At 40.1% G+C, this 21,518-nt stretch overlaps 1 protein-coding gene across 7 annotated transcripts in view; it reads right to left on the bottom strand.

Moving 5' to 3' along the window:
- Window positions 1–259: 259 nt before the first annotated feature.
- The window catches only part of ABLIM1 (actin binding LIM protein 1), a 137,043-nt gene continuing 115,784 nt past the window's right edge, over window positions 260–21,518 (bottom strand). For 2 of the 7 annotated variants that reach the window (XM_088169369.1, XM_088169368.1), the window contains 7 exons: window positions 15,228–15,332; window positions 12,916–12,963; window positions 8,682–8,773; window positions 8,447–8,543; window positions 7,108–7,169; window positions 6,741–6,801; window positions 5,857–6,030 (listed from right to left, as the gene is read on the bottom strand). In XM_088169369.1, coding sequence (XP_088025495.1) covers window positions 5,993–6,030; window positions 6,741–6,801; window positions 7,108–7,169; window positions 8,447–8,543; window positions 8,682–8,773; window positions 12,916–12,963; window positions 15,228–15,332 — 503 coding nt within the window. In that variant the 3' untranslated portion in view covers window positions 5,857–5,992. Of the gene's footprint in view, window positions 775–2,013; window positions 2,095–4,792; window positions 4,868–5,856; window positions 6,031–6,740; window positions 6,802–7,107; window positions 7,170–8,446; window positions 8,544–8,681; window positions 8,774–10,457; window positions 10,605–12,915; window positions 12,964–15,227; window positions 15,333–21,518 lie in introns of those variants that run through there. The other 5 variants (XM_088169370.1, XM_088169364.1, XM_088169365.1 and 2 more) reach the window with 5 other exon arrangements.

A 21,518-nucleotide genomic window follows, 5' to 3' on the forward strand; every position in this document is an offset into this window, starting at 1 on the left:
GCAGAGTGCCCACCACCACAGGCTGTGTTACACGAAGAAGACACCGTGTCAAAAGTGTGCCAAGTAAGAAACAGTTGGGTGAAAGACTTAATGTGACCATGTGGATAAGTTACAAGGGGCTTCTCCTTCACTACAGACCTACCTATGTCCCTCTCCATATATACACACATATATACACACATACACACACACAGAGATAGATGGAGAGATATAAATACATGTGTGCACACAGGCAAACACGCATACATATATATATATATATATTTATATATGTATATATTCTCTTCCAGTTCTTGGAGTGGTTACAACTACTTTAGTCTGCAAGGCATCCTAAGGGCACTTCCTGGCTCTAGCAATAAAGTCCATCGTATTGTGGAGAGAAGTAAAGGGAATATCATTGAGGGAGAAGAACAGAACAGTTTTCTACCTTGTATAATATCAGGTAACAGGTTGACACCTCTGAAAGCTATCATTGCTGTTTCTGAGCTCAGATATTTTCTCCCTGCATTCCAGGAGGGCAAATGTTCATCTTGTTCAACTGCAGAGGTGCCACTATGTTGATTTTCCCTTTTTGGTGGGTAAGTAGTTGCTTCCAAACTGTTTGGACTGAGTGATACAATATTCTATGCATCATTTGTGGTTGGTTTGTTTAAAGGGAGGTTAAAAGAGTTTTGCTTTTTTCTTCATGTCGTTGCGTCTCCAGAGAGGTAACTTGTCAAACTCCTGTATCGTCATGCCAAATATTTCTTGAAAAACTTCAGGTGCTAAATGACGCTTTAAAAAAATAAAAAAAAAGGAGGTGAAAAAAAAAAAAGGGAGAAAAGGCAATGGTAAGTCAAAGCCAAAGAGACATAACAGGAGGTTGGAGTGCCTTAGGGATTTCTCACTGTGTAAGAGCCATTGCTGGAAAAAATAATGCTTTGGCAATACACATATCCAAGTCTTCATGGACTTGGGTGCCCCAGGAACCAGTCAGGGAACTATTTCACTTGCTGAATAAACAAGAGACAGAGAAATGATTGGTCTGAAGCCATCCAACAAGCAGTGACAGACCAGAGAACAGGACCAGCTCCTGCACGCCCATCCCAGGCCTTAGCAAGTCACCTCTTCTTATGGAAACCCAAACAGACACTGGGGTTTTAAGAGTGTTCTGCAGAGGGGCTGCAGCTTGACATGCTGAAAGTTCTGAGAAGGAAGATGTCTGGCCAGGCTAACTGTTCAGCACACTTCTCTGCTGCTAATGAAACATTTTTGGTGCTGTCCTGTGCACAAGTTACTTCTTGTTCAGCCACATTGCAATGCACTGGATGGGGAAAGTGTCTCCCTGTAGCACTAATCTAACACAGCACTGAATTCTGATTAGTGACCCATATCTAATAATAAAAATGGGAATAAAACCAAATGGTTACCCAAATTACTCACATTTTTGTGGCTCCTTCCATTCATCTCCACAGAAAATTAACTGACTACAAATGACTTAAGCATCCCCAGCATTCCACCGGGCTGTTTAAGTCTTCCTAATCCACAAAGTTGTAAACTGTATTTGTTTGTTGGCAGAGATTTAGATCCTCATATTTCTGGATATCAGCCAGTCTTCTAACTAAGTCACAGGACTCATGGTGAGTTAAAGAAAGTTAGACTTTTGATCCTCAAGGATGGCTGACAATGACTCTTAGCTAAGAGATGGTCCAAGATTGAACAAAGTATTGCTCCACTCCAATATGGATCTTATGAAACTGGTGCAAGTCTGGGCTTTTAGCAAATCCACAAGTACATAATGAAAGGCCTGAAAACATAAGGGGATTGTGAGAAGCTCAGTCTGTGAGCAGGGAGACAGAGATGGGGGAGACTGAGGAGATGCAGCTGCTTCCTCCCAGTGTCTGATTCCTCTTTCCCTGATCAGTGCTGAGAAATCTTCCCACATTTCTCAGGACCCACATTTCAGTGTTTCAGCTTCCACAAACAAAACACAACTTTAGCAGGAAAGAGCATTTAGGAACTTGCTTCTCTTACCTCCAGCCTGGTTCTGTCTACATCTTTTAGTATTTTATTTCGCCCTCTGTTGGTCACCATGAGTATTTCATATGGAAAAATCTGTTAACAACGTATAAAAAGGGGGGGAAAAGAGATATTTATATTTATAGTCTAAAGCAGACAGAACAAAATGTGTCTCATTTTCACAAACACACAAGTATTTTTTTTCCTTTTCAAAGCAAATATCAGTTGCCTTTTTTTTTCTCTTTATCCTTTTTCCCTAAAGTTGTATGGAAAACAAGCTGATCTGGACAGAGCCAGAATTTGTTTAGCATCGAACTACATCATATTGCAAAGCCACAATTTTTATGGTGTATATAACACATCAGCTGGCTTTGGTCAGGCAGAGTCCTTTCTAGGCAATATATTTCCTCATCCATCCGTGTATAAATTTATTAAGGTAATTGCATTTGTCATTCATTGGTCTAACTAATGGTTGCCAGAGTGTGGACAGCCCTAAGGACAGACAGTGAATGGCTTTAAAAACATGAAAGTAAATTAAAAAAGCAGCATCTCTGAATTAGCAAGATATTAATTAGTGGGGGTCACTGCTTTCAGTGGAATTTATCAATGGATTTCCTTGCCTTTTTGGATAGTTAAAGAATTCAAACAACTAATAGAAAACAGTGCTGCTTGGAAAGGATTTCAGAAAATATTAAAATCAGTTTCTGGAGTCAGCCCTGGTAAATAAAACTCTCTTCTATTTTCTTTTTCCCTTGGATAGACACTTCCATGCCTTAGGAGAGCTCGTGTTCTGTCTGCCAGAGTGTCTCCAGAGCCCTTCTCATTGCCTGTCTCTGTGGAGTAGAAAGCAGCACTCCCAGACCCCTCAGCCAAGCCCTACTCAAGTCAATGCAGTTCTTCTGGAAACTTCAGGGGCAACTGGCTCAGCCTTTACTGTCATTTATGGCTCTTGTCTTAGCTGCCCAATGAGAACATGAGTGAGACCACCAAAACTCTCCTGGAGAGAGCTGAGCTGTTATCAAATGCTATTAATTACATTACTTCAATAGCAGAACAATCGACTTTTGTGCAGAACTCAGCAATGAGTTCATTTCATTGTTAACAATTATCCCAATGAACTTTTCAAAAACATAATAAATAACATTCAGGCATCAATGAACACACCACTGATTTTATTGTAAGTAGTAATAATTTAAATAACGTGTGCTTACATACCAATTGTAAGATATGACTCTTATGAGATTCTGACATTGTCACAGTTGTACAGTTAAGTCTATACTTGGAATTACATTTTTAATGTTTGATACTGGAAATGGCTACCATAAACAGCAGTATAGGAAACTAAAACGTAACTTTTCATATTTAAACAGGCAGAGTTTAATTTAAGATCTACGGTCATAAGTACATTTTATATTTAAATATTCACAACAAGGCATGTCTCAATCTGGGCTGGCAAGATGCACAAATTCTGTCCTTTCTGAAGAACCATTTGGTAATAGCTGGTCATTGTTAGGATTATTAATTTCTACTTTTCATATGTTTTATGCTGACTCTGATTTTTTTTTTTTTTATTTTACCAGGTGTAAGTTAAGTGTTGGACAATTGACATGAATAAAAACAGTGCCAATTCACACATCCTGAGAGTCTGGCATCACCTTTATAAATAGCAACAGGAAGTGATCTATTATCTCAGGAAATTTCCCATAAATTTTATAATTAAAATAATCATTAATAAATAATCATTAAATTTTGTCATTAATAATACTGACAGAATTTGTCACCTAAAATAGCATCCCAAATCACTGGGTACATCGACAGCAATGGTGACTGTAAGAATTTCTATTGCACTGAAAAAGAAATTATTTGGAATTAAAAGCAGTATCTCAGGAGTCCCCATGGTCTTATTTATATAATATATAAAACCACTTGTAACTGCACAGTGCACTGGGGTCTCAGCTTATAAAGCCAGGGTTATTGCCTTGTACAGTTTGCCTGGAGGTGACTCGGAAGCACAAGAAGTAATCTGGTTTGAAAAGTGAGCTCCTCACTTAACTGCAGAAATTCTGATCCTTTTAACTTTGGCAAAATCATGATTTCATGGAAGGTTCACTGGCAATAAAGTTTTAAGATTTAAAACACAGCCCTGGTTGAATTCCCTCTATAAATTATATTTCTTTTTGATTCAGGCATCTCTAGACATAGCTGTAAAAGCATTTTTATTTGTATCTTAAATTATAATTAGCAGACATTGTCTCTTTTCCCAATAAATCTCCTGAAGAGTTTCCTGTACAGGGAATTCAATGCTTTGGACAGGTCTCAGGTTCAGTGCTGAGAGCTAAGGAACAGATCCAGACAGACATGCAGGTATCTCCCTTCCAGTCAAAGATTTCCCCTAAAATTTGGAATTAAAACAGCCTCAACAGTGTGTCGTGAGCCACAATATTCTGCAGCACTTTTTGGACTGGACAGATCTGAGACCTTCTCATTGAGTCTGGCCTGGTGCTTTGGCTGGTGAGAGCCTGACAGAGAACCAGCAATGGAGCACCTCCCATACCTGTCACTTTGTCCCTAGAAAAGCTTCCTGAACCCAGGAATCACACCTGGGTGCCCTCAGCCTGCCTGAGCACCAACACCTGCAGAACAAAGTCCAGAACAAAGGGAGAGGTTTGGCACATAAGGAGCAGGGACTGAGGTAAAGGAAAACAAGGGAACTAAGACATTTCCCATCTTTTATCTGCATTTCACAGTAAAACCTTCAATGTTTTGAAGGAAAGTGAATAACATCTGCACTTGCCTTTGGCTCCAACATGTTAGGCATAGATACTCCTCTGTCCATTCTCATTCCAGGGACATGACCATCCGGGAGGGACTGCATCGGATACAGGCACACATCAGACACAGAGGTTACACACACAGAGGGAAAAGGCACTCAAGTAGTGGTGAAGACAAAGGTGAATTTGCCCTGAGACTTCCTTCAAGTCTTAATTATTGGTCTTAATATTTCAATCATTGCCAGGGCTACTGTTCACTACTCCTGTGAGGCAGGCAGAGGGATCCTTCAGTCCTCTCAGCCACCACAGCTCCTGTCCCTGCTCAGCCTGGTGAGCTCCTCTCCAGTTCTTCCCTAGCATTAATTCAGATCCCACCCAACAGCACAGAAAGCACTCTTACAACTCTGGGCTTTCCTTCTTGTAATTTACTGTATCAGTAATTTTTTTTTTCTCTACGATGGGAAATTTTTACTGCGAACACAAACAGGGATAGGATAAAAAGGTGCTGTTTTGACACAGGTACTAAATCTAAGGAAAAAACATTTGGAGCACAGTACATGGATAGCTCTGCTTCCCTCTCATAATCTTACTCTCTTTCCAATCATCATGATTTTGATATGCCTTTTACAAAATCATCCAAGTAATTAAACAATTTCTTAAATTGCCATTTCATATTGTGATTGTGCTGAGGAGCCAGGCAGACTCAAACCATTCTGAAAAAAACCCTGCAGGCAGTAATTGAAGTAAAAAAGGTTTATATTTGCAAGCACACTTCTTTCTGGCTCATCTGCAATGGCAGCACTGTAGAAAACTACTGATCAGCCATCATGTCTGGAGAACAAATTAAAGGGTAAAAATGAGGTGTTCAAAGCTCCTGGTATGAGAGAAAATTTCCTCTGGAAGAGACTTTCTCTGTCTCTGGGGTCAGTACTAAAGAGGCTGGAAATAAATCCACCCTCATGCATCCAGAGAAGATTATTACAGATAACTCATACAGGAACAGACATTGGATTTTACAGAGCAAGTCACAGAATGGGTGTGAGCTGTCTCAGCTCTGGGGAGGTAACAAGGAGGAATCCGAGGCTGTGCCTGTTTTTTGTTGATAAGGTTCTACATTGGTGATTATGCATAAACATGCAGGAAAATCAAAGCTATTGTCTTAAGAAACCCTTCCCTGTAGCAGAAATTCAGAGTTGAACAAGAAGCTGCTTTAGGTTCTGCTGTCAGTTGATTGACGAAAACCCGTACTCTACCTGGAAATCTGAAAAGCAAAAGAGAACTCTCATCAGCTTTAGAGTGTGGAAGAACAAGAATCAGTCACAATCTACCAGAGAATCCTTCTCTGTTTCCTGATCTACCTGATTTTTCCAAAATCCCATCTGATTCTCTAAGGCCAGCAACATTTCTAATTTTGGACTTAGTTTGTAGAGTCAAGCACTCCAAGTATTGCAGTTCTTTTCATTATCTCTCCAAGTTTTTGGAGAATTACTTTATCATTCATAAATAATATTTTCAATTTTTATTTGGCACTGACTGGTACCACATCCAGCTCAAAGTCATAAAGAAGATCATGAGCAGCAATGAGAATTAGAGGGCGTTATCTCCATTTCTTCACTGTGGCACATTTTTTCAGACTGCACAGTGGATGATAATTTTCAGAGAAAGAAAACACAAAACTCACAGAACTCAGTTAATATTCCTGATAATGCACACATTACTTGCTTTCCATTTGATTCAATGCTAAAGTATGAACAAGGATCAGTTCCACATAACAGATTTAGCAAAATAAACCAAACATTTTTAACAGGTATTTGAAGTGCTTTGAGTTAATTGAGTTTGCCAGAGAAAATTAAAAATTCTTGAGCAAATACAAAGTAATCACACCCACAGCCTTAATATAAAACAGCAGAAGAGATCAAACATCTTTTTACATTTATCACTTACAGACTGTAAAAGGCTCCTCATCCTTACCTCTAACAGCACCACTCACATCCCCATAACTGTTGTACTGACCAAAATCTGTAGAGACCGGCTGTAACAAGAAAGGAGGGACAGAACATAAATTCACAGTTCATGACTTTACAAGCAGGTTGGTACCTGGGGAGAAATAAACAGCTTTAATTCTTTTATTTCTCCCTCAATTTTACAGCATTTCTTGCATTGCTTTCTTGCCTTTTTAACAAAGTAATTTGTGGGAGGGGAAAATAGGTTTGGTCTGACTTCAGGTGGTTTTATAAGAAACATTTATCAAACTGAAAATCCAACACCATTGATATGGAAACAAATATCATGCATAATTAAAGCCACCTTTCACTTCTCAAAATCACCATCTTCTTACCCTGTGAAGTCCATTTTTTCCATACCCAGGGAGAGAAGAGGTTTTGGAGGCTGCAGCATGTGCTGTTGAATGAGGAAGGGAATATATTTTACTGGAAAAATCCCACAGAAACTAAAAAAAATAGAACACTTGAGGAATCACCTAGTACAAAATACATAGTTAAAAGAGCCAAGCATACACACAACCAACTGAGACACACTGACTTTTAGAAATTCAGTCCCAAACTCAACACAAACTTCAACACATTCTGTAAGTTACAAACAGCTTTATCGTGCCATGGTGGCAGGCCATTAATAAGGGACACTGATTTTTCCAGGCTCAAAATCAAGGTGGTCCCCACTGGATTGAAAATAATGCTCATGGATCATCCATGGCATCAGCTTTAGCATCACCCCTGATTCCAAAAGGGAATTGATGACAGCACTGATTTTCCGTGCAAAGAGGGATGGACATATCTCAAATAAAGGAGTTCTCCAACCTCTGCTAAGGTTAATAATAAAATCAAAAGCTCTCAGTTGAGCAGGTAGACTCTGGCCTCGTAAAAATGAAAGACAGTGAGTGAGAGCTACAGGAATCCTCTCCAAAGCCATCAAGGCAACACACTTATAAAACAGGGAACACAAGGAAAATCTTAGTTTGCTCCAGCTGCAGCTGTTCCAGTGGATGACTCCAGAGAGACTCATCTTGTCTCTTCTTGGCTCAAAGTACAGCTTCTGTGTTACAATGGCTGGTGAAGGAAGAGAGTAAAATAAAACCCCCAAACACTTCTCAGGAGGTGTGAGAAAGCCACAGCTGTACATCAAAATGTGCAACGAGGCAAAGAATCTAAGTTACCAGTCTAAGTTAGCTTTTGTGCTTTTGCTTTGCCCAATTAAAATGTCAGCTCAGGTCAAAACACTGGTTGGGTTTGGAATATGCAGCCCCACTGGTCAACAATGCTGAATTTCTTTCCCTGGGAGAACAGACTGAACAGGGATAGAAACCATCAGTGTAAGCAAAATGTGTTGTTGTAATTTAACAATTTAACCCACCTATTAGCATGTGTGTGATGTCATGGTCACTGAACACTTCGCCCCACTCCTCATCTGCACTAAAGCAGCTCTCTCCTCAAAATTGCCTGAAAATCCTCAGCCTCATATTTCTTCTAATTAAAAACATGACACTCCTCCCCTCACCAAAACCAGGTGATGAATCAGGCCACTCTTTCAGCACAGATCACCACACACACACATCAAGCAGCTTTCCTAGCTGTTTCTCTTCTGGGACACTGCTTGATATGTGCATTTGTGGTGCTTTCTCCCCATTGCTCATGACCAGTTTTTTTGCCTCCATGAATTACCTGGAGAATCGTAACGACTGGCAGAAAGGGCTGACCTACCGCGACTCTCCTTTTCCATCTCCTCCTTCAATATTAACTGTCCCAGACCAGAGTTGAGCTAAAAATGGCAATTAAAAAAAAAAACATATCAACAAAACAAAGCTGACCAAGACAGTGGTAGGAATTGCTTACAGAAAGCAAAGGGGCACTTTTTGGATGGTGCTCAGAAACAGCACGAGGACAAGCTTATAACCACCTTCATGAGCTGCTCCTCCTGCAGCTGCCGGCGTCTCTGCAGCTCCTCATCATCTTCCTCCCTTCCACTTGATCTGCGTCTCATGTCAGCTCCTGCTTCCACAAAACCACAGCACAGACAGAGCTTTGTGCATCAGTTCAACTGCAGCTCGAAGATTTCAATGCTAGTTCAAAGTACTGGTCAGTTTGATTCGCTGAATAAACAAAGCGATGTTTTCTCGCAAAGTCAAAAGATTTTTTCAAAATTCATTCTTAATAAAACTCGCTTGGGTAGCCTGCCCAATGGTTATCAGGCTTTTTAGAAACTAAACAAGAACTTAAATTACACATGAGTTCCAAAACGAGCAATGGTCCTAGATACATAAGTCATTATTCATTGAAATAGAGAAAGGAGCTCATGTTGCTGGTTCTGGAAATGCAGGGTTTAATAACACCAGCAACTGAAAACCTAAAGTCTGATTTATATTTGCAGTTTTATCTAGACTGAGAGAAGCAAATCTGAATTACCACTTCAAATGGACTATTAAACTACATTAGGCTCCTAAATGAATACTCATATTTGAAATAAAAAAGGCAATTTGTTTTAGTCTAAAATGAAGTAAACTAATTTGATCAACTGGATAAAGCTAAAATGAATTAAGGCGCATGTCTTCTACATTTTCGATCCTTAGTTTTTATTTAAAAATTCCTATATTCTTGAATATTCTTAAGAAATAATCCAGTCTGGATGCTAGGACAATTCCATGAATATGCAGGATGTGCTATTGCTGCAAGCATGTAGACAGCAGTTCTGTTTTTTCCTGCACAGAGCTTTATCCGATATAGTTATTTACCAACCCTGTGCTAGACAAACTCAGTGTTTAGAGTATGTAGACATTTCAAGTATGTAGATGACAGAGTTTCAAATATGTTGATGTTATTCCCGTGACTCAGGGACTCTACACTGCCAGGTCAGGTTGCAATCCCAACTAAAGGACATTTAAAAAAAATTGCTGCTGCGTGTGCAGCCCCTTCACTTGGTCTCTGAGCTCTCCCATTCTGTGTCTCCCCTCCCAGAACTTCTGGGCAGATCCTATTTTTATGAAAGCCATACATTCCCCCACAAAGACCCCACAAAGAAACAAGCAACACTTCAGTGCTTCAGATGTGACTTCAGGAATGAACCAGATTAGATCACTCTTATTTTATGCTATAGGAGTCAATAAAAACACAACAGAAGAAAAAAAAAAAAAACAAAGAAAAAAATTTAAATTGATGAGGCACATGGATCAAAGAAAAGAAAATAAGTGTAGTGCTACAACATAGAAGAAAAATACAAAGTCTGTAGAAACAGTAACTCTGAAAATCAGGAATTATTTAGTCTGTTAATTGTTCCAATTCAGTTGTTGCTTCTTGTAATGAAATTAGTTATGTGGTTGGAAGCAATCATGTTTTCTGTGGAATTTTTGCTATTAGCTTAGGACTAAAAGATTAAATAGAATAACTGAAAGAAGTCAGGATTGTGTGACACACCACACTTTTTAAGCTACTGCACTAGAGTTCAAAAATTTACTTAGGGGTTAATATCTGTGTGATCAATGCCAAAGTCCTTTAGCAAAGCCTCTTCTACACAGTGCAATTCAATAGTTCTAGATTCAGACACTCACTGGTCTCACCAGGAGAACTGCACTTTGTGGTGACACCACCTTTCCTACACGTTTTTCCAGCTGCACTGTCCGTGTCCCCTGGTGTCCAGTACCTTTTGAGCTGCAGAGATGAATGGTTTGTGTTTGCATACCTATGGCAGCCAGGGAGGGAGGGCCTGGCCAGTGGTCAGTCTCAATCTTTGGGATCTCGTTGGGTGCTGGTGCATGAGCTGCTGGGAACTTGGAGGACTTGATGATATCCTCGGAGGACTTGCTCTGTGCTGCCAAGGCAGCTGCATCTAGATGGCAATCAGGGAACTTAGCTATGTAATAATCTGGAGCAGCACAAAGGTCAGCCTAATTTCGGCAAAAATTTCATACTTTACAAGAAATTAGTTTCCAAAAGCAAACGTTTTCATGTTTTGCTTTTCCAATCGCAGCTTGAAGCAAAACAATGCCTTTCTCTTGCCAATAGATTGGAATCGAACCTTCCTCTCCTCCCGCATCCCCACCCCAAAATAACCCCAAATCAGCTTTGGATTTTACTAGGGTTTCACAGAGTAAGAATGATTCGGCAAGAGTGAGAAAATGCAGCCTAACAGTATTTGCCAATATCTCCTAACGACAGCTGATTATTTATGAAGATGAACTCAGATTTATGTACAAATAAGTTTTCCCTCTAGGGGAAGCAAAGTAATAGATCAGAGTAAGAATACAAACTCTAACACTACTGATGCTAATTATTTCTTATTGTATCTGTGAAAAGCTGCAAAACAAAGAAGAAAAGAAACCTGAAACAAATATGTTTAACTAGAGGATTTTTTTCATGCTGCATGCCCTTGCTTAGAGCATGCAGTAGTAGTAAAAGCAGGTATGAACTTATTAATAAATACTAAACTCCATTAAGGTCAACTTGGCAGGGCAAGGCACTTGCAAAACAATGAACCTCACCAACTGAGGTAAATAAAATAGCTTGGTAGTGGGGCTTCCACTTAAATTCCATTTTAAGCCAAAGCCTTGTAAAAGCATGTGAGGATGTGCATTATGGCTTTCTCTTCTTGACATTAAAAATTTAAAAATAATCTAATAGGATTCAGTGTGCATTAAACCCAACCTTCACTACCTCTGAGCTGGAAAAATGTTAGCTCAAATCACCTTTGCTTATATGAGGCTATCGTATCAGAAGCAATGGTTCTGGAATTTTCTTTCCTTTTCTCTCTTTTTTTTTTTTTTTTTTTTTTTTAACAGAATGACATCTTTTAACAAAGTGATGCACTGTGTTGCTCATCCAACACGTTCCAGGTAGTTAAGCAACATCAGCATTAGATATCTTTGGGAATTCTGAGCAGTTGATAATTGAAAAACTCTAAGTATAATTGCAGGCATGGAGGAAGCTGGTCAGAGTTTACAAAAGCATGACCTCAAACAGTACTTACGTATTAGAATTGGTGATGTCAGTGGTTAAACATTCACATGTTAATGGGAGGTGAGGAGATACATTAAAACCATAAAAATAAACAGAAACAATGTTAAGACTTTTTTTCAAAATGAGCATATGGTTTGAAACTTAAAAGAGGGGAAAACCCTTAGGTGATACCAGAGCAGTGTAATCTGCAGTTCTCACTCCTGACTACAGAATGGACTTGTGGGCTTTCCTGCTCATCCCAGCTCAGTGGCTCTCAGCCAACTGTTCATCCAAACCCTGTAGTGCTGCTGATTTGCTACTTAACCCTAAATACATTTCACTGGAAAAAACACCTGCAAAGGGATGAAAATTCGGAGTTTATAAATAGTGGAGGCATCCATCTTTCACTGAGGTAAACAAAAGCCATCTCCTAAACACAGCTTGCTATTCACAGCAGAGAGGAGGAGTGAACACACTCCTTCACAATGCAGCCTTCCCCTGTGGGACTACAGACAAGGCTGAGGGCTGCTGCCATCACTGTCATTTCAGACTTGCTATGACAAAACCAACACCAAAAAGCTTACAGCACTAACACTGCTGTCCAACTCAGAACCCAGACACCTGGAAAAACGAGTACAGCAAACTACCTGAGCTGTATCACAGGGCTGAGAGTCAAATTAGCCCTGTCAGTGATAAGTCACCTATAATATCTTCACTAATTAAAGATTCTTATTTAAAGACACAGTCAAGGTACATTTGGAACTCCAGTCTGATTATAACCTCTCCATCTTCACTGTTGAAGTAAATTAATGTACTGTATCTGTTTAAAATAAGGGTATTTCATGAAGTCCCTGTCAGAGATCAGTCTACTGTTAATCCATTTTAACATGACCAGTACCTGTACTCTTAAAATATAAACTTAAAGAAGAGAAATGCTGGAAGGTATCATAATGCAAACAGCAAAATCTCAGCTAATGGCAATTTTGCCATTCATATCCACATGGCAAGATTAAACCATATTATCCAAACCAAACGACAGGCTTTAAAACATAATCATTTTCCAGGACATGCAATTACAGCCGCTTCAAGCTTGGACTACTAAAGTTTTATGCTTGCAAAGTAAAAACTGAATGCTTTTCACTAACTGCACACCTTTTAATTCAGCTGACACTCCAATTTTGAAATAAAAGAGAAAGGTCATTTACCGTGTTGTTTGTAGATGGGCGGTTTCCTGTAAATGTTGACACCTTGATCTGTGATATCAAGAAACAAAAAAAAGGGAATGTGAAAACTACTTCAGTTGTAGATAAAGACAACTCCACCACTAAAGCAATAGATAGACCATATCAAGGATGTAGCACAAGAAAAAGCCAGAAAGCTATTTCTAGTATTATACAAAATCAGATTATTTAAAGAAAACATAAGAGCAAGTGAAAAGTCAAAGACATGTGGTATGAAGTCCTTTGGAGCTGATTCTGTAACATGTGGATGCATCAACTCATGAACCATCACTTTTAAAGTGGGATAAAAGAGAAGAAATGTAAGCAGGCAAGACATTTCAATGGTGAAGACACAAGCCATTTGGGGAAAACTACCCCAAATAACTTTTGTGGAAAATTGTGCGTCAGTCAGAACAGCTCAATTTTCTTTCCAACTGACTGGCTGGATTGAGCAGAGGAGAATGCAGTGAGCCTACAATTCACTTCAAAATCCAGAGAACAAAATAGCTGCCTAGGACACTGCTTTGAACAGGCAACAACAGCCACACTTCAGTGAGTCAAAGGCATTCTTTATGCAGTGTTCACTGACACACTACTAATTCTCAAACCATAACGACAGATTTTCTTTCTTTTTTCCGTATTTTTTTTATTCAAGGTCCACCATGTTGAATATTACCTATGTAAATCAGAATAAAAACACTTCCCAGAACTCTAATGCAGTAAATCTATAGCATGTCTAAATGATACCATATTTTTCCAAATAATAATCTAAGACAGGAACCATTTTGTTCTAAACTACCTTCCCACCCCAGCCAACATTTCACGTATTCAGCACAGCTACAAATACAAAAGCTAATCCAAAATCAGCACTACAGTGCAAAAATGTGCCAAAATCTTATTAGAAGAGCAAATTGAGCTACAGGGAGCTAGAAAATTAATGTCAGAAACCCATTTTGCTACTTCATGCTGCCTGAAAAAAGTTTTCAGTTACACTAGAGTGAAAGATGAAAAGGAATTTCAGAAACACGTGTGCTGTATCACAGATCCAATTAAAGTGTTATAGGAGACAACTTTGCCTTTGGCATTAAGGGAAGTTGAACCTAAAAATCTATTGAAATAGAGGCAAATCTTAATCTGCAGAACCCTATATCCTTAAACAAGCATTCAAACTCATTGCACACAAAGACTGTGGTATTTCATTCCTGTGTGGGATCTGTTATGGCCACTTGACCAGCAAACAGGTCTGAACACTACAAGGGTAGTCATGCAGTCCTTTGAGCACAGGGACAGCAGAAAGCTCCAGGGAGGATGGGAGCACAGCTCCTTCCATGGCTGCATGGCCCCAGCTGGCAAGGAGAGCTCCCCCACCATGCTCCAGGTCATTTCTCATAGCTATTCATGCAATTAGGCTTGAGTTTAGGTGAGGCACTGAGAGCCAGGTGAGCTTAAGCAGTTAAAAGAGCCGAGCTCAGCCAAGCCAGGTCACCCTGACTGAAAGGGGGTGTGCACAAACTGTTTATCTGCCAGATTTGAGGAGAGGAGGAAGGGCAGTAACCTCTGACAGTGAGGAGGAACACTAGGCTGAAGGGAATCTGAAAATAACAAGGCTTTCAGCTATCACTGAAGCAGCCAGATGTATGTCCAAAACCTAGGGACACACAGCTCATCCCATCAAAATCCAAGACACACAGTCTTCTCAGATGCTGGAACAACTGTGGAGCTCACTTCAAAACAGACTGCCCTCTATAGAAAGGGCGTCCTAAGGCACACATATCCTTGTGGATCTGCAGGTCTCTCTTAGGACATTGCACAAACAAGAAACAACCTCACCTGCTTTAACAAGAAAGGAACAGTAAACTGGAATTGTTGGGTTCAAGACTGAAACAAGTCACTACATCTGAATAAACAACATATGTAATGGTTCACTGGCCACTTCTTTTCTGCCTGCATGTGAATCAAAACCAATTCCTCTAAAATTAGCAGAGCTAGGCTGGTGCTCAGCTGGTGCAACTGGGAAAAAAACCCCAAGCCCTACATAGCTCGTATACAGCTTAAAGGCCCTGAAAAATTAACCATTCTAAGAGTGAAACACCTGACCAAGAGAACAGGTAAAAACCACAATAAACCCCCACATTTCTTAAGGCACTACTCCTCTCAGCAAGCCCAGAAGCAGTTCAAAACCCCGAGGGTGCAACCCATGGTGAACGGTGTGAAAGGATGGAGACAAGACAGAAGTTACAAAGGCTACATTCTACACTGTGACAGGACAGCGAGACACACACAGTGCCAGCTCCTACCTGGAACATGGAAATGTTTAGGGGCCTGAGCGTAAGTTGGAGTGAGAGGGCGACTGTCAGGCCGATAGGGGACAGGGGAGTTCCGACCGCTGGACGGCTCATTGCCTCCAATGGAAGAATGGAGAAAACAAAATGAGAAGAGGGAGAGCGATTAAAAAAAAAAGAAAAAAAAAAAAAAGGCAAGCCCAATCAAACCCAAACAAAACTGGCGGAATCAAAACCTCCAGGGAGAAAAGGAGTTGAACCAAAAGGATAAATACAAACAATAAGGAGAGCTGGTAGTAGCCCATGTGACCTTTTTTTCCCCCTGATATTCCTGCAGAGATAAAAATTCAGGTTCAGGCTGGAGTTGAGGTTTGAGAAGCTCAGACTCATTCTGACGGCATGCAGGCAGGAGCTGTGTGCTCATAGCTGGTGATTAGATGGGCAGTATAGAAAAGAAGAATGGAAGGTTACTTGGCAATGATTTTTTTAGTAGAGAGATTGATATTTGGAATTAAAAGGCACAAACACGGAGCAGAGTAGTCGATATGCAAACCCAAAGCAGATAGAAGCAGATGCTGGCAGTTACTACAGTTCACTAAACCAAAAGTGTACAGAAACCAGAAACAGAAAATAGCTGTTAGGTCACTTGGCCCATATCAAAAGGCATAACTGTTCCTCACACACTCTTTCATTGGTTTAGGAAAATTCTGATATGGCAAAATGATTTTATAAAGTAGTGCAGCCCATCAGATGGCTGCGTGCACATCGTTCACACCGCTCCAAGTCTCTGTCTATGCCAAATTTGGTTCTGATGACAATATTTCACCACTGCTGATTTAGCAAATCTGAATCTAATACCTAAAAACCTTAGCTCTAGTTTGCACACACACCAAGAAAAACCATCCACACTGGTGCTTATTTATTTCACATGGGTGGGGTGACCCCGGCAACAAAAAGTAAGAGAGCATCAAACCCCTCCCATTTTTTAAGGTATACACAAGGGCTTCAAAAACCCTAGAAATGTTGACTAAGAAAGCAGGGAAAAAATGGATTGTGAAGGAGGGAATGATAACAACTGCAGAAGGGCTAAAAACACAAGGAAAAATAAATTTCAGGCCTCTTTCCTATGTCCTGTTAGAGGACCCTTAACCTTAGACTCAGCACACTATTTATCTATCTAGGGTGGAGAAATAGGTATGGGAGAAGGAAAAAAGAAGTTGCCTTTACAATTTACACAAAGAATCCTCTTCTACTTGAACAGTCATCTGCCAATCTAAAAGGCACTGAAGGAAAAAAAAAAAGTTCTTTATAAACCTTGCTGAGATATGCCCCCAGAGGCTTCAGCCAGTATACAAGTTAACCCACAGCATATGAATGTTTTTAAAAATTACATGCATAGTTCAGGGGGATTGGCTGTACAAAATTTGTCCAGAAGAATGCATGTTCAAAATTCTATATTTAGCACTTTGACATTTCAGCCCTAAATGACATGATGCTCTCTCAATCACGTGTTCAACAGTGGTTTTCTATTTCGGGTGCAGTGATGCTGAGCTTCTGGCCAGGTAACAGTAAGGGCTAGGTTTGCTAACTCTGAAAAGCAGCGTGAATCATTTGTTAAATATTGTCATATCTCAATCTATGGTTCTTTACTTAGCAATTTCAATATTCTGCTCTACTTCTCCACCCTTTGAGATACAGTGATGGTGAAACACCTCAATTGATTTTATTTATGTCTCTTGAGTCTACCAAGAAATTATGAGCTACTTTTCAGCAAAACCATTGTTTTCAATCTTAATATGTCTCAAGATACAGTTAGTTGTTTCTAGAGAACATGTCACTCTGCCTTTTTGCTTCCTTTAGCAATTACACTCAATGGAAGAGAAAAAACAAAAGGGATTTATTGACTTGTGGACTTGCCACAACAGAGGCCTCATAAATACATTTTACCTGTTGGGAAATGGTAGAATAATGTGTGCAGGTTCAAATTGAAATGCTTCTGTCACCAATACTACAAATACAGGGAAGAAACCCTTCTTAGACCCCTTTCTACCTCTAGACACAACTAAGTGTGCTCACACCCACAAATGTATGCTGGCTGGTCTTGCATCTGGGACACAGATAATTTGTTTAGAGAGAACTGGAAATGTTAGATAATGCACCCAGTACCAGGCAGACAATTACTGTGGTATCACCCTGCACGTGATGCTTTACAGATGTCTCTGTTGGCTTGTATTTCCTGGGGTACCTAATGACTCCTGCTAGTTGTGACAAATGACTCCCCCTTACACTTCCTAGGATGGCAGCCTCATTGCCTCCAACCTCTGCAAGAAGGAATGGCTCATCTACTTACATTCCTATTAGGCCATCCCTGAGGAACTCACTCTCATAACGAGGCTTAAGTGCTTGGGATGCAGCTGCAAAACCACCCACAATTTATAGAAGCAGTGCCAATAGAATGTGCACAGGCACAGAGGGCAGCAGAACTCCTGGCTGCCTGTACCTGTCTCCCAGGGCCTCATGGCCAGCCTGCTTGCAGCTTTACATAAAAGCCCATTAAATGTGGCTTCCTTGCCTGCACAGAAATCTCTCTCTGTCTCAGATATGCTGTAACTACTGTTAACTCCCCAAAGCAACATGAGCACTCCAGTTCACCAACACTGTAGGAAGAACAATTCCGACACCCATGGCATGAAGTTGAATATGTCTGTGTGTAGGTGGGGGGATGTTAGGAGATAATGGAACAAGCTTAATCTAAAAATCAATCACTAGAGCACAGTAGAATGGAAATTCAGAGGCTTTTTTTTTTTTTAATTCCCTTTGCTCCATCAGGTAGTTGTTTTCTACAGCTGAATTTGTTAGGCAGGTTGCCCTAGCAGCCAAGAATAGAATTGCTTGCCCACACACAGCCCAGTGTAATGCAGGTCCCTGCTGCTTTCTGAAGTGCTCACCACTGGGCTCACTGTGGGATTCACAAGCTCAGCTCACAGAATCAGGCCAAAAATCCCATATGCAACCAACACTGAGCCTTCTGTCAACTTGCAACTAACACTGAGCCTTCTGTCAGCTTCCAGTTTAGTTGCTCTACTTCTGAGGAGACATAGGAAAACAAGCTCAGCAGTACCTGAAACCCTTACTCCTGTTCAGGTTTTGTCAAAGTATCATTCACCTTCTCGTTCAGATGTGTAGCCTTTATTTCACATACAAAACTGAAAATCATTAAAAAGCCAATACACAACTGTCTTCCAGAGCAGAACTTTCACTTGCATCCACAAAACCCTGGAAATAGTTACCAGGTACAAAAATCCTTTCATTTCAGAGACCTGCCTCAGGGAAGGAAAGAGAGAACCTGTGAAAACCAAGGTCCAAATTCTCTGTGAAGGTGGGTAAATGCCTCATGGGAAGGTCTGTGAGCAAAGGAATACACATTACTTTGGAACTCTTTTACATGGAAATCTTATGGGGGCTTTGCAATATTCTTGAATGCCTCTGAAAAATTCTAGGCATCCAAGATGAAATCCTGGCTCTCAATGAAAGTTTTGTCTCTGATTTCAGAAGGGTCAGGGTTTCTTTCATTGGTGGACTTGTTTTGATTCTTTCATAGCAAAGACAGTAGTTTATTGAGACAAGACCAAACTCAATGGAGAGTTCAAATTAGATTATATGCAGTCTAAGCTGATGCATATTACACACTCCTCCAGCTTTTTCAACATGTATGTTACATCAACAAACTCTCACTCTGAGGAGTGTTTAGCCCCTTTCACTCCTCCTATTTCTTTAATTTTGGCTGTGTCTATGAGGCTTAATCATAATGCTTCTTTAAGCCTTATGCTGTATGAAAACACACTGGAACTCGTCTAAATGTCTTCTTTGCTGGTTTGAGTATACAAAATAACACAGGTGTAATGTGTCATATGACACTTCAGTTATCATTATTCTGCTGGGAAATCATGCCCCTTTGCCAAAGCAGTTGAGATATGATCTCAAAAAGAGAAAAACCTCAAGAGTTATAGTTATGTGAAATCTTTCTTAGGAACCAACATCAAGTCCACCTTCTTGCTAAAAGTACAAGTGAGAAAGGCTGAGCCAGTAAAAAGATCACATGGTGCCTCTTTTGTCACAGTGAAAGGAATTTGAGCTTTCAGGAGCTTGGCTGAGTCATGACACATAAATGCTGTCCAGGCCTTCAGAAAATTGAGGATTCCTACAACATCTTTCAGGTCATATCTGATAAAAACCATACCCACTCCCCCTCTGTCTACAGCACTTGTAATCCCAATCGGCCTTTTCTACTAATACCTGGAAAAGATACCTGATCTACATGCCAGGTGGTTTTTGAAATCTGAAAACAATAAGCATGGATTTCCAATAGTTCTTCTCATTTATCTGCTGAAGAAACTATTTTCTCAACAGAAAAATAATGAAAATGCCACTTGAAAGAGTGTGAGCATTAATTTGGATTTACAGCAAAGAAATGTTGAAATTGCAAGGACTATGAATTAACTGCATGCTGAAATGAGCAGTATAGCTATTTTTAAGGGTCCCAATCTTTTTAAGTGATTTTTTTTTTTTTTAAATAGAGACATAGTAGAAAAGTGGACAGTGCAGATTATCAAAAGTAATCTTAAAAAAGGCAAGAATAAAATTAGTGGTGGGGATCTGAATGCTTAAAGAGCTATGATGTTGAGATCTATTGCACTTCTTGAAACTTCATGGCAACAACTTTCTTGCAACTGCTTTTGATTATCTCCAGTTTATGAATATCTACATTAATCAATGGTCCCAGATTGGAATCTATGTTCAATTTTCTCAACTTTCTCTTTTTGAGCTCTTGTAGGTGATACAAGCTATGACCTTCTCCTCCCAAACAGAAGAGATGGCCAGCCAAGTGCTCCAATAGAACTCAGAGTAAAACCATATTCACAAAAAGCAAGAAAGAAAATTAAAAGCTTATTGAGCTAAAGGAGTTTCTTGAAGGCACAGAAGAATCCTCCTCCAAATCAAACCACGGAAAATGAAAGATTGAAAAAAAGACCAGATCCTCAAATAATGTAAATTCTTGCAGTGCTACTGCCTTTAACAGAGCCTGCTGATTTGTACTTGTTAAGGAGAGGCCTAGAAATTTTAATTTTACTTTGTTTGCACCTAAGTATTGCCAAAGTGAATAACAAAGATTATGTTCCTTGTTGCCATTGGTTTTTATATAATCTTTTTTTTCCTTCTCCATATTTTTGATCACCTTGTCCTCATTCAGGCAATACTGTAATCAATTTTTTCACTGCATGTTTTAAGAATGTGGCAGTAATAATTAAATTTGATAAACTAACTGATGGGATTGTTGTGTACTGCTTTAAAGAGAAGCTAAATTAGGCACATACAGGTTCTGAGTAATGAATGCTTTTCTGTGTGTTTCTACCAGGTAAATGCTTGGTGACTCTTCAACTAGGGCCCTTAGAAATGACATATTTCCTCCAAAAAAAAAGGACGTTATGTCTATTCTAAAAGTATTTTTGAGTGCAAGAGCACATTTCGAGGCATGCTCAGCTCCACAGCCATAGGCAGAGCGGCCTTCCCCAGCTCTGCCAGAGCACCGACACATCTCCAGGCTGGAGGGAGGTCCCTGCAGAGAGGCCTGGCTCCTTACCTTTGGCCAGGGCCATGAGGTGGTGTCGGAATGGGGAGTTGGGGCGGCTGGAGCGCGGGGCAGCCACGCGCTGCGCCCCCAGAGCCAGCAGCTCTGCGGCAGCGCCGGGACGGGGGGCAGCACAGAACGGAGACAAAGAAAAGCAATAAGAGACAGGCAGGGAAGGAGGCTTCGAAGGAAGGAGGGAGAAAAATAAAAAAAGGAAAAAAAAAAAAAAAAAAAAAAGGCGTTCAACAATTAGGATTCTGGAAAGAAGGAAGGAGGAAAAAAAAAACCAACAAAAACCAAAGCGGTTAAAGACGCACCAAAGGGCCCGCAAATGTTAAGACACAATTACAGGAAGTGTTAGAAGAGAGGTTTAAAGTGCATTGCTAATTCAGCATAACATCAGTGGCTTAATGAACTTCTGATCAATGCCTTGTTACCAGAAAGTAGCTCGCTACCAGCATGCAATCATCACAAACATTGACTCTCAATTAGTTAAGAAAGCAGCTGGTTTGAAAAGTGCCTGACCAAAAAATGTCTGTCAAGAGGCATGCAAGCTGTTTTCTATTGTTTTAAGACATTCCAAAAATGCTGCCAACATCAGCTAGGGCACCATGGGAGGAAAAGGCTGCAAACTTTTTCAAAACTTGTACCACTTGATTTTTGAAGAACCTTATGCT

The sequence above is a fragment of the Sturnus vulgaris genome, chromosome 8, assembly GCF_052056855.1.
Source record: "Sturnus vulgaris isolate bStuVul1 chromosome 8, bStuVul1.hap1, whole genome shotgun sequence".
In the NCBI taxonomy this organism is placed as follows: Eukaryota; Metazoa; Chordata; class Aves; order Passeriformes; family Sturnidae; genus Sturnus; species Sturnus vulgaris.